This window comes from Haplochromis burtoni, unplaced genomic scaffold (genome assembly GCF_018398535.1).
Source record: "Haplochromis burtoni strain Fernald_Lab_line unplaced genomic scaffold, NCSU_Asbu1 Contig_123, whole genome shotgun sequence".
NCBI lineage: Eukaryota > Metazoa > Chordata > Actinopteri > Cichliformes > Cichlidae > Haplochromis > Haplochromis burtoni.
The window spans coordinates 675,898-689,206 of NW_024582484.1; the positions used below are offsets into that span (position 1 = coordinate 675,898).

Below are 13,309 nucleotides of genomic sequence, written 5' to 3' on the forward strand. Positions count from 1 at the left end.
CATCACTGAGAGTTAAAAACTGTCTGAATTCTTTCATCTTTAATAAAATGATCAGCGTTGCTGCTTTACCAGGTGTAACAATTAAGTTTAACATTCAGGCATCCATGAAAACAGAAGTTATTAAATTTAACGGAGTTAGAAGTTAACAGGAAGTTAGCTCGCTAGCTTCCACCTAAGCATGATATAGCATGTTCTGACTGAGAGATTTCTGAAAAATTCAAACGTACAGCTCTGCTGTCACTTCCAACATAAATGAAGACAGGAAACTAAACAGCAGTGACGTTTGTAGGGTTACTGAAGTTGGACTAGCTGCTATATAATGATGTGCTACGTGACCGCTAGCGACACAGCTATGTTAGCATAAACATAAACGGTGAAGCTGCAGGATGAATGCTAACTTTTTTCCACTCAATAAAAGTTAATCTGAGGGTTCCCGATGGTTAGGGACAGGATGCTTTAAACGGACCAAACTTCAGTCAGGAGAACAACTGAGATAATCCATCCACAATACGAGGTTAGTCATTAATATACTGCAACTACATGGGAACAGAGCAGCTGCCTGAGAATTCAACATTAATGAATCAATGGTACAGAAGTGGAGGAAGCAAGAAGAATGAGTTGAGTAAAGTTTGACTTATCTGACTGTTTTGTTTTTCTTTGTTTGGTCTGAATAATACGGTACACATGTGTAATGGAGTAGTAATGGCTTCACTTTTTAGACCTGTATTACATCCATTATTTATATTTGTTCCATGATTTGTACACATGGCATGTAAAACCTTTACATCTGGGGATGCACCATAAAGATTTATATGAATGCTACTATCTAACCCATGTCTTTTTCATTGCTTAATTCAGCAAGCCAATACTCCTCCCTGCAGTGGCGCCATAGACCACACCCTGCCACAAACAGTCTCAGTAGTTGTTTGCTTTTTTTTCTGGATTTTTGGTTGACATTCTGTCTCTCTGTTAAAATGCAAAGTCAGCGCAGTCCACAAAGTTAGTATGTATAACTTTGTGTGTTTTTTCTGGATTTTTGATTGTGTATTACATTCTTTCTCTCCATGATTTTTACGGAAGTTTTAAGTGAGCAAATAAATTCAGTATACTTATAATCACACTGATATGCTGAGTTTTTGTTTTGTTATGTTGATGCTGGTAGCATCTCACTTCATGTTTATTCTCCTGTTCATTTTGAGTTTTTCCCCCATTGTGTCCAGTTCATAGGTTCAAGTCTACATCTCGGCATTAGCTTTTACTCTGTCAGTTACTTCCTGTTTTACTTTGATAATCTCTCATGTTGTGTGCTTTGTATTGTGTTTTCTCTCCCTTGTCTTATTCCTGATTTTTTCCCAGTGAATTCTCCCCAATAGTCACATTACCATGTGTATTTGCCCATTGTCCTCAGTGTTCTGTGGTCCCTAGTTCTGTGTTTCCTTAGAGTCTAATTTAGTGGTCCAGGCCTATCTTCTGTTTTTTGCACATATATTTTGAAAGACTTCAGTATTAAAACCTGTTTTGAGTTTATTTCCTTTTTTCATGAGTCCTGCATTGAGGTTCACTTCCTGCCCACCACACAGCAATTCATGACAGTATTATGGATCACTGTGGCATCAATAGATGTTATAGCTTTTGTCATTGTAATTATCATCATTTGTTTCTCAGTATTGTTAAGATGTCTTACTGCTCTGGATGGACTCAGCTAGTTCGTTGTGATTCATTCTCCTCAGGAACTGCAGTGTGATCTTAAGAAAAGCCGTTCTCCTGATCCGGATCTGCTTTTCTTCACCAACATCTCCCACCTCGTGCTTCTTCTGAGTCTCTAAATAGTCAGAGTTTCCTTGACTCAAAACACTCTGAATCATCTGCAGTTCATTCTTCACAAATGCTATAATGTCCTCCTGAAGTAACTGTAACAGAACAGACAGAACCACAATCAGGCAATGTTGTAGGAGTTGACAACACTACTCTTAATAGCACTGCAAGGATCATCAAAACAGATAAATTTTCAATGATTTTAACGATGGTGAAAAATGTTCTACAATCACATACTGCAAATATGGAGTCCAAGTCTTGAGGATTGTTATGGATAGATGGAAAACTGGCAGACTCTGTTTTGTCCCCATGATCTCTGCAGAGAAATAAAACTATGCATAATGTGTCATAGTTTACATGCAGTACCTACAGGTAGTTAATAGTAAATAATGCTTATCTATAGCAGAAAGATTTGTACAGTAGTTTAACTAACACAGTTGTGATCTCATGACCACCTGCAGTTGTGAGCAGCTGTCACAAAACAGACTGAGCGCAACACATTCACATCTAAAAATGGCCAACTTTACAGCGTAAATAAATCAAAGGCAGAGAACACAATGACATGTCTCACTTCAATGTAGGTTAATCATGCTAACAGAAAGACACCCCCCCCCCCCTTCTCAGTTAGTGAAGCCTTACGACTTTTTTGAGGAAGACTGTCCATCTTGAAATGTAAGTGGTTCATACTTTGAGCAAGTACTCTTACAGGATGCAGAGCTGGGTTCAGGGGACCTAGGATTCTCCTGATCTCTGCTGAGATACAATAAATGGGGATCAGAAACAACAACAACAACAACAACAACAACAACTTAAACAGTGCAAAGTTTGACACTGAAATGTGAGCAACATCTCACGTCTTTTTGGAAGGAGATTGTCCATCTTGAAATGTAAGTGGTTCATACTTTGAGCAAGTACTCTTACAGGATGCAGAGCTGGGTTCAGGGGACCTAGGATTCTCCTGATCTCTGCTGAGATACAATAAATGGGGATCAGAAACAACAACAACAACAACAACAACAACAACTTAAACAGTGCAAAGTTTGACACTGAAATGTGAGCAACATCTCACGTCTTTTTGGAAGGAGATTGTCCATCTTGAAATGTAAGTGGTTCATACTTTGAGCAAGTACTCTTACAGGATGCAGAGCTGGGTTCAGGGGACTTTAATGTTTTGTGGTGACTGTCGAGAGGAAAAAAAAAAGAAAAGAAAAAAAAGCATCAGAATGCTAATGTCTGCCAGAGAAACACATTGTAGTCGTGAGCACGACCCACATGTACACATTCAGAGGCAGGCAGATGTAATTTGAAAATGTTTTTTGATTGCTAGTGATGTTACACCTGACATTGAAACCCCCAGGCCTGTAAGGCAAGGCAAGGCAAAATTATTTGTATAGCACAATTCAACAACAAGGTGATTCAAAGTGCTTTACAGAGACATTAGAAACAAAAACAAATAAAAAGCATGATTTAAAATTGATTAAAACAAGCAAACAAACTAACTAACTAAACACACACATTTCACACCTGTTCGCGCGATCTGAACCCTTATCGTAAGGGGAGCTACCAGTCCTTCTGTGGACGAGCTACTTTCTATTTTAAATTCCCTGAATTTAAAATACTCTCTAGACCCAGCTGGGGAGCTACCCAGAGCTCTAACCACTTAACAAACAAACAAACAAACAAAACAGTATATAAAATCAAAACAGATAAAATCAGAACAGTAGATAAAATCAGTAGTTAATGTAAGTTTTGAAATTTAAGCTTAAAAGTGTGGATTTGGTGCTTTATTCAAATGCAGCTGAGAACAGGTGAGTCTTCAACCTGGATTTAAATAAACTGAGTGTTTCAGCTGATCTGAGGCTTTCTGGGAGTTTGTTCCAGATATAAGGAGCATAAAAGCTGAATGCAGCTTCTCCGTGTCTGGTTCTGACTCTGGGAACTGATAAAAGACCGGATCCAGATGACCTGAGGGATCTGGAAGGTTCATACTGGGTCAGGAGGTCACTGATGTATTTTGGTCCTAAACCATTCAGAGCTTTATAGGCCAGCATCAGAACTTTAAAGTCTATCCTCTGACGGACAGGCAGCCAGTGTAAAGACCTCAGAGCTGGACTGATGTGGTCCACTTTTTTGGTCTTAGTGAGGACTCGAGCAGCAGAGTTCTGAATGAGCTGTAGTTGTCTGACTGATTTTTTAGGTAGACCTGTAAAGATGCTGTTACAGTAATCAAGCCTACTAAAGATGAATGCATGGACTAGTTTTTCCAGGTCTTGTTGAGACATCAGATCTTTTATCCTTGATATATTCTTGAGGTGATAGTAAGCTGACTTTGTTATTGTCTTAATGTGTTTTTCTAAGTTTAGGTCTGCATCCATCACTACACCCAAATTTCTCGCCTGGTTTGTGGTTTTTAGATGTATAGATTGAAGTTCTCTGGTGACCTGTAATCGTTTTTCTTTGGCGCCAAAGACTATTACCTCAGTTTTGTTTTTGTTTAGCTGGAGAAAATTGTGGCACAACCAGTCATTAATTTCCTCAATGCATTTACCAAGAGCCTGTACAGGGCCTCGGTCTCCTGGTGACATTGTGATATATATTTGTGTGTCATCTGCATAGCTGTGGTAGTTTATTTTGTTGTTCTTTATAATCTGTGCCAGTGGGAGCATGTAAATGTTAAACAGAAGGGGTCCCAAGATGGAACCTTGGGGAACTCCACATGTGATACTTGTCTGCTCAGATGTGAAGTTACCTATTGATACAAAGTATTTCCTGTTTTCTAAGTATGTTTTGAACCAGTTTAGTACAGTTCCTGAGAGACCTGTATCAAGCAAATGGGGTGTGTCCAAATGATGCCTTTGTCGAGGCCCATATTGTTCTTCAGGCCCCTGCAGAACATCAGGGGGCACAGAGCATCTCCTTGGTAGATCCCGCACTTGATGCTGACTAATGCTATTGGCTTGAAGTTGACCTTTAGTGTTGTTCACCACATCCCCATGAGTTCATGATGAATATTTACATATATATGAAAAAGCAAACAAACAAAACCCCCAACAAACAAGTGGCCAGCGTAGAATACAGGAACATCTGGGCCGAGTATGGACGGGAAGTCCTGAGATCAACATGGGAGACTCCTACTAGGGTGGTGCAGAATAACTGACCAAAGATCTTTTGGGACTTCAAGATACAGATGGGCAAAATGGTGGCGGCTTACCAACCGGACATAGTGGTGGTAGACAACCAAAAGCAGACGGCTGTAATGATAACTGTAGTTAATAACTGTACCAAATGACAGCAACATCAGGAAGAAGGAACAGGACCCTCAAGCTCCCAGGCCTCTGGTAGAGGACACAAGCTTGGAGCATGAAGACTGAAACCCTTATATGATAAATATACATACAAAGCATTGTTATATAGATATATATGTTTTAGGAACATGTAGGTTCAGTTTAACAAGTCATCACTTGTTTGGATTGAGCTAGCATATGGGAAACCAGTAAAACCAGACTTGACTAATGTAGCCTCAAAAGAACCACTTTCAATTCTTTAATCTAAGTCCTTAATTTTCATCTACTTTTGACCATCCTTAGGATGACTCTTTGTACACCACTTAAATTAAAACCATGCATTTTCTTTTTTTTTTTTGGAGTTTAATGTGTTCAATTTCATAACAACTCAGATCATGAGCTTCATCAGTACATGAGAAATGTGTTTAAGGGAATGAAAGCACGATATAAACATGGGATTACCTTTTCTTGTTAGAGGATGCACCTAAGAGCGAAAAGAAAAAACTAAATTAGCACTCAGGTTGAAGATTATTTTAATTATTCATTTTATTATTAAAAGTCCTCAAAAAACAAAACAAAAAAACAACCAATAAATATGAAAAAGAAAATAATAGGACTTACTGGAGTTATTCATTTTTGGATCCATCAGATCATCTGCATACTGCACTTCTAAGGAAACTTATCTGAGTGGGATAGTTGCAAAAGTAGTACATTAGATTCAAACAGCATTAGAAACGCTACTTATGCCCTTTGAGTTCTAACACCTTGTCAAACCAGTCCAGCAAGAGCAAGTAGAAACAGAATTGTTGAGTAGTGTCAAATGTTAACGGAAATGTAGTAAAAGGAGAAGCTTGCAGGGTGCATAATTATAAGAGCTTTAAAGAAGTCTCAAGACAAAAATGAATAATTTAGAAGCTCCTGGACAAGAAAAATAAACGACAAGGGCTAAAACCCAAATTCAGTTCAGCACAAAGGTGGCATGACAAAGAAAAAGTGAAAAATAAGTAAGACTTGCACAACGTAAATGTTATTTACAAGTGGACACAATAACAATAACCAAAACTGAATACAATTTTAAATTTGAAGAAGTTTATCACAATAAAAAAAACAAAAAAAACAAACCTTTTTTTTTTTAAGTTTAGGAACTTGACTACAATTTCACTAACATGTTTTATAAAACACATAGTTGATTAGTTACACTGCAAACTCCTGTTTTAAAATGTACATGTACTATACCTGTCATGTTTGAGGTTTTCTGACTGAAAACACAGACTCAGAATCCAAGTTCAGTGCGTTTTTAGAACATCAAGTTGCCAGCGATAGCAGAACATTCAAGCCGTCTGATCCATAACTCCTCAGTTACGACACTCCGCCAGTTCAGCAGATCCTTAATCCTCCTTTTTACCCCAGGTCTAGATATCGGCACAGAAAAAAGCAGAAGGTAAGCAGACAAACATTTCCATACTCCAGATGAACAGAATCAACTTTTTGGGATTTCCTTACCTGGATGATTGAGCGTGCATCAAGACATTTCCATACTGAGACACCAATCTCACTAACAGGTCTTTATTAACAGTCTGGCATCAAATGGACGTCTTCCTCAAGCCTCAGTAGGGAGTGGCAGATCACAAGTTCAGAAACAGGTGGGGTAATCACCTCAGGTACCCAGGTGTGCCCAGTCTGGCTGGAGTAGGCAGAAGATCCACCTCTAAAACACAGGGTGTGGTTAGTGCACCCACACAGCACAGACAGATAGAAAAAGAAAGAAAAACCAGAGGGAGAGGGGACAGGGGACATCCAGGAGGACCATGACAACACAACTCTTTTGTTTCTGTTATTTTGCTTGAGTAGCATACTGTCACACTGAGATTTGAATTTGAATGCTAATCAATAAAATCAAATCAAATCATGGTCCCTGTGTCTGCCCAGTCGGCCCAGTCAGGCTACATGTGTTTGTTCTGGTTTCTCTCGCTCTCTCTCCTTCCTGCTTGCAACGGTTTGCCTGGGTGGAGTTCATCATGGGCTCCTGCTTTCGGTCCTCACACCTGCAAGTAATGACTCACCTGTGATTCATCAACCTGTCTGTCTGCCACTTCTTAAGGCAGTGGCTATGAGACCTTCGTCGCTGGACTATTGTGTCACACTCCTTAGTGTAATTCTGGCCTTTCCAACATTTCGAGTTCTATTCATGGTTTCTTAGTATTAAATACCTTGACCCTGTATATAGATTCTCCTTGCCCCGTCTTGAGACCCTGTTTCAGAACCTGTACGTGAGTGTGGCAGTTTAAGTGTGGCATGTAGAAGGAGGAGGATTTCCATGTGGAGTGAGTGGACCGGCAGTGGACCCCTGGGATCCCTGGACCCCCTTTTCCCCACTTGTACATGGTGCACTTGGAGTTGTGTTAATAAGGAACTGTTTATTGTGATTCGCAGTCTGTGCGTGAGTCTATCCTGCTCCGTCGTGACAGATTCATATTCAAAATAATGACTCTGAAATTTCTTATAGTCCAGTTATTCCTTCAAAAGAAATCAAAACAAGATTCTGTCCTGTGATACAGTGATCCAGACTCTTGAGTCAGGATCTGTTCGACAAGAGTTTATAGACAGACCTGTACAGCGTCCGTATCACTGCAGACGCTGCACCAATCCATCTTCTTCCCTTACTTGTGAAGAAAACCCAGAGATACTTAAACTCCTCCACTTGGGGAGGAGATTCCAGGTCCCTGACCTGGAGTGGGCACTTCACCCTTTTTTCTGCTGAAGACCATGGCCTCAGATTTGGAGGTGCTGATTGTCATTCCCGCTGCTTCACACTGGCGTGAGAATTACTCCGGTGTGAACTGGAGGCCACCACCTGATAAAGCCAACAGAACCATATTATCTGCGAAAAGCAGAGATGAAATTCTCAGGCAGTCCCAGTGGAAACCTCCCACCACCTGGCTATTCCTTGAAATTCTGTACAAATAATCTGAATCAGTGACAAAGAACAGATTTGGCAGAGTCCAAACCCCACTGGAAATGAGTATGACCTATTACCGGCTATGCGGACCAAGCTCTTGCAAAAGTTGTATAAGGATCAAATGGCTCCCATCAGTGTGCCAGACACCCGAATACTCTCGAAGAACCTTCCACAGAACACTCAGAGGGACACAGTTGAATACCTTTTCCAAGTACACGAAACACGTGTAGACTGGCTGGGCAAACTCCCATGCACCCTCAAGTATCCTCAAGAGCGTGAAGAGCAGGGCCAGCGTTCCACGACCAGGATGAAAACCACATTGTTCCTCCGGTATCCAACATTCGACTAATGAACGAACTCTGGCCGAGCAGTGTGATTCCCCCCTATAGTTGGAGCATGCTCTCGGGTCCCCGCTTCTTGAAGATGGAAAACACCACCCCGGTCAAGAGGTTCCACCCTGATCTACATGCAACATTGTAGAGGTGTGTCAACCAACCTGAGTCGCCTGATGGTTTGTGAGAATCCCCTGGCAGCTGCCCAGCACACACTGCACCCGACCCTTAGAGTGCTTCCTGCTGGTGATGGGCCTACAGGAGTCTGGGCTAATGTCCATTTATTGGACTGTGTCTGGGCGGGCCCCGTGGACTAAGACCCAGCTGCCAGACGTTCGCCCCCAGGACCCCTCCCCGGACCTGGCTCCAGGGTGGTAACCCTATCCTGGGCTGGGTAAACTGTTCCCTTCACTCCTAGGACTTTTTGAATGTTTTTGTCTGGTTGCTAACCCAGGACCCAGGTATGACTACTGTACTTAAGTAGAATTTTCAGCTATCTGTATTGTACTTGAATAGTTTTTTTTGTTTGTTTTTTTGTTTTTACTAAACCCAAGTGACAAAAAAACAAAGTGGACTAATGCTAAATTTCAAAATCTCAGTTTGAGAGTGATGTTGTATGCTTTTGTTTGAATGAAGTCAATTTTATTTTATTTAACCTTTCTTTATACAGGTAGAGACCTGTTTCAGACAAACAGGTTAAATAAGACAATTGTCAGATTTGGTGTATATGTTGGAACGCTCCATTTGAAAATTGGAACTTTGAATACACTATATTGAAAAAAGAGCAAAGCTACAACAAAGCTTTCAAAGACAAATCCCTTTAAACTTATTGAACTATGATAAAGAGATATTTATGGCTCTTCTATTTGTTCCTTCATATAAGTGTTAGGGATATTCCAAGTTTTGACCTACCAGCGTCCTCACTGTGGAGAGAACCTAAATTGCTCATCCAAATGAGTGAAGAGGGTAGCAAATTTGGTTTTTAGCAATATCAGAAAAGCTATCAGACATGACTGGTTTTATTAGAGGTCCAAAACAAGAATTTTGACAGTTAAAGGCTTCTTTCAACACATTTGCCTGAACAAAAATTTGCAAAAAAAAAAAAAAAAAAAACGAAGGGGAAGAAGAATTCCAGATTGCTTTTGGTTCAATTCTGCAGACTTCCTCCCAAAAAGTCCATTTTGCTATTTGGTCATATCACTAAATAAAGGTTAACTTCTCTTTGTCTTGATGCTCAGTCATCCAGGTAAGCAGATCTCCAAATGGTTGATTCTGTTCATCTGGAAGTAGCGTTTTCAGTGGGAGAAGCGTTTCATCACTCATCCAGGTGACTTCTTCAGTCTCAGCTGACTGCAGGTTTCAATCTTATAAACAGTACATTTGCATAATGACTGAAACCAGCCCACTGAAGGAACTTCTCTTTGCTTTTACCAGCCAATGTGATTTACCTAACAGTTACTCCTGCCATTTTTCATCAGTTCTGAATTCTTCATCATCTCCTTCCTTTAAATTTGTAAGATTTTGCTTCATTTTAATGTCTGTCACTACATTGTATCAAAAAGGGGGAAAAATTAAAAAACCTCAGAATAACACCCTGTGTTAATTTATTAACTTTTAGCTAACAGTGCCACAGAGAGAGAACTGATTTGCTGATATGTCTCTGATATGCTTGGAAAACAGAGAAATCTAAAGAAAATTTGAATATTTACTGTGACACAAATAATACTGGTAGCAGTCCACAGTGACAAAAGCAGAGCTACTTTATGGAGGTTGTTTCTGGGCTTTCAGACTGAGCCTTCAATCTGCCCATTCACATGTCAAGATGATTGACAGGACTCAAACGCGGGTCTCTGAATGTTCACAATAAAGGTGAGTTTATTTAAGTGACACCAGCTGCTATATACAATGGTGAAGGGAACAGGAGCTCCATAGAATCCAGAGAAGGCAAACACGCCCAAACTCCTGTCTTCACAAAGCCAGTCACTTACATGACCAAACTTGCACTCCACGCTGACGCTCACTCATGAATACACTCGCTCAACAGGGTCCAAGGGAAACAGGGAGGGACCAAGGAAGGTCTGCACCAGGGAGAAGAGAAACTGTGACAGCTGGGGCTACACGTGCCAGCGATGATCACAACTCAGCCGCCGTAGTGACCAGTCTGATGGGGATGATGAGCAGCAGGTCAGTTGATTACCAGCAGGTGCGTTGGCCGAAGGTGGAAATCTGCAATGCAACACCACCCAGGCGGAAAGGAGTGAGGATGGGAGGGAGAGAGGGACACACAATAACAAGCACTGACAGGAACCCAGGGAGAATTAGAGGACCATGACATCACATTTCAAAATCAAACAACTACAGTGGGAGACCTCCATATCTGGCAGGAAATTACCCCCATATTATAATAATAGTAAAATCTTTAATAGAAAAAATACATTAAAAAATTAAAAAGCTAAATAGAAAAAGTCAGCTGACTGCTTTCAAGGCATAGAGTTGATGCAGTTTTTTAATGCATCATTATAATAAATTCATTACTATTTGAAGTAAAGAAAAATGTAAATGTAACATTTCAAAACATACAGCAACCAAAACTGAACCAATTTGTAAGTGCAAGAACCTGTGAGCAACTAAAGACACGTGTTGGGATTGTCGCATAATTAGCACCACATATTTGTGTTTTGTCTTTTACTGCACACAGGATTCACTCTGATGCTAACAGACATGAGCAGAGAGAAGCATTCCTCTCTGTGGAATATAGCTAAGGTGATAAATCAGTTGTTAGGCGATGGTATGCACCATACACTCCTTTATGCAGATCTTACTGGAGGGTAGGAGGTGGTTGCCATGGTGATGGGTGAAGCAGTGACTCCAAATAAGGAGATGCCCAGAAAGTTGCAGAAGGAGAAACATGAGCCAAGATCAGACCTAAGGGCACCTTAATCTGTTTTAGTATCCTGTTTATCACCCATAATAAAAAGTGTTACTGCCTGGTCGTGGCAGTCGTTTGTCTCTGAGAGAGGAGGTCCAGAGCATTTGACTTTTACTCCATTGTCTCTTCCCAGAGTCTATTTTTTGTTTGTTTATTTGATTCCTGTCTGGCAATAGTCCAACAAATGGTCTCTACATTGGTTAAACTTAAAATGATTTTTATTTTCCATTTCATGAGGACAGTCTTCTTAGCAATGGATAAGGCAGCGAGCCATGTGGACTGTAATCATCTCCACAGTGACATCATCTAAATGACCCGAAAAGCAAACTGAAGGGGAGGCTGGAATGTTACATTTCAAAAAACTTTGATAAGTCTTCGCATATCCAGCACCAGAACCTACAAGCATGGATGTCATTTTTAGGTGTATTGCCTTTACAGTGCGAACAGTTGTTAGAAGACGTAAAACCCATCCTGAACATCCATTGATCTGTATAGTGCACTCTATGTATTATTTTATTAACTGTACCCAGGGATGTAAAAGAATTTGTACCACACTTGATGGCGTTTGATTAGGCTTTAATTTCTTTTTTACTATAGACTGAATTTGTTGATATTCTAAAAATCTATTCTTGTTAATCATGTATTGTATAACTAATCTGTCAAATGGAATAAAGTCTGTTCCTTCGAATATATCTTCCAAGTATTTAAGTCCTTTACGACTCCAGACTGTGAAGTTAATCATATTATTGTTCTGTAGTATGTCAGGGTTGTTCCAGATGGGTGCACGTTTGCTTGGGATCAATGAAGACACCATGCTGTCAGAGAGCAGCTGATGTTGATGCTTTTGCATACATCGTATTTGATGTTTGAGCTAATGAATGGTAGGTCTGAGGTCTCTATTTATATTGCATAGTGCCTGTTCTGTGTCTAGCTAGGGTTCATCTAAGTGGCTGTGATTTAGGCAACCTGGGATGAATTGTAGCCTGTTGGCTAAGAAGTAGTGTTGGAAGTTAGGTAGATCTTGTCCTCCTTTATTCTTGGCCCTTTGTAGCGTTTTAAGCTAATACGCAGGGGTTAACTCTCCAAAGGAATCCAGAAATCTAAACCAGTTCACAAAGAAGCCATCTATGTCCACTGTGAACGACCATCTTTGAACGGAGGGCGGGGCTTACGACGCTAACTGTCTGTCATTTATAATCCAGTTTTGAGATCCTTCCCAGACGCCTTAACACCCACTCACATCCTGGGGCCATTTGACCTCAGCAAGCTCTCACAATGGGTTCACCCAAAACCTCTGATAGTGACCACACCTGTTTTCACACTTGGTTGATGTGATGAGGCACATGATCAATAGTGGGTCAATGAAACCTCTTAGGAACACTCCCAATAGGATCTACAACACAAACAAACAAATTTTATTTTAACTGGTAGAGCTTTATGGTAGGGGTTCAGCCTGAAGAAACACACCTACCAGATGTGATACGCATCTGGGCAGTAAGCACTGGGACTCTACAGTGCCAGCAGCTGAAAAGACAGTAGAAAGAAAAGTTTAGAAAAATAAAACTAAAAAACAGAGAAAGTGAGATAAAAATAAAGAACAAAAACCAAATACAGAGGTAAATCCCCTGGTGAAGCACCTGATTAGAAACATAATTAGAAAATAAATCTAAAATTAAAAGTTTGACCTGATGGTGGCGCTAGAGTTTCATTATCAAGGGGCCATTTATGTATTCAATAAATAACCAAAGTGCCTGACACAAACACTTGCTCATCAGCCATATGCAAACCATTTCCTTGAGGCAAATATCTCTTGGTGGTAAAACGTGTTAGTAATATTTGATGAGAATATGAGGGTTAATGTCGCAATCGAAGGTCAGACTCACTCTTTCTTCTGATTGGTGCCAACCCTAAAAGGCCCTCCTTCCTAGCGCCCCACGTGGCTTTCCACTCCTCTGATTGGGGCGTCTGCCTGCCCCTCACAGGGCCTCGG

At 40.5% G+C, this 13,309-nt stretch overlaps 1 protein-coding gene and 1 long non-coding RNA gene across 2 annotated transcripts in view; both read right to left on the minus strand.

Moving 5' to 3' along the window:
• The window catches only part of si:dkey-23k10.2 (NACHT, LRR and PYD domains-containing protein 12), a 43,005-nt gene extending 36,047 nt beyond the window's left edge, over nucleotides 1–6,958 (minus strand). Inside the window, 9 exon segments of the mRNA XM_042223913.1 lie at nucleotides 1,685–1,910; nucleotides 2,053–2,131; nucleotides 2,503–2,568; nucleotides 2,670–2,783; nucleotides 2,885–2,995; nucleotides 5,562–5,583; nucleotides 5,721–5,782; nucleotides 6,336–6,511; nucleotides 6,603–6,958. Of these exon segments, the coding sequence (XP_042079847.1) occupies nucleotides 1,685–1,910; nucleotides 2,053–2,131; nucleotides 2,503–2,568; nucleotides 2,670–2,783; nucleotides 2,885–2,995; nucleotides 5,562–5,583; nucleotides 5,721–5,745 (643 nt within the window). The 5' untranslated portion in view covers nucleotides 5,746–5,782; nucleotides 6,336–6,511; nucleotides 6,603–6,958.
• Nucleotides 6,959–9,826: 2,868 nt separating this feature from the next.
• Nucleotides 9,827–13,309, minus strand: LOC102308404. Its single transcript, XR_001336546.2, has 4 exons — nucleotides 13,203–13,309; nucleotides 12,791–12,843; nucleotides 12,630–12,712; nucleotides 9,827–10,616 (listed from the first exon to the last, which is right to left on the minus strand). It is a non-coding gene; the product is annotated as an uncharacterized LOC102308404 (long non-coding RNA).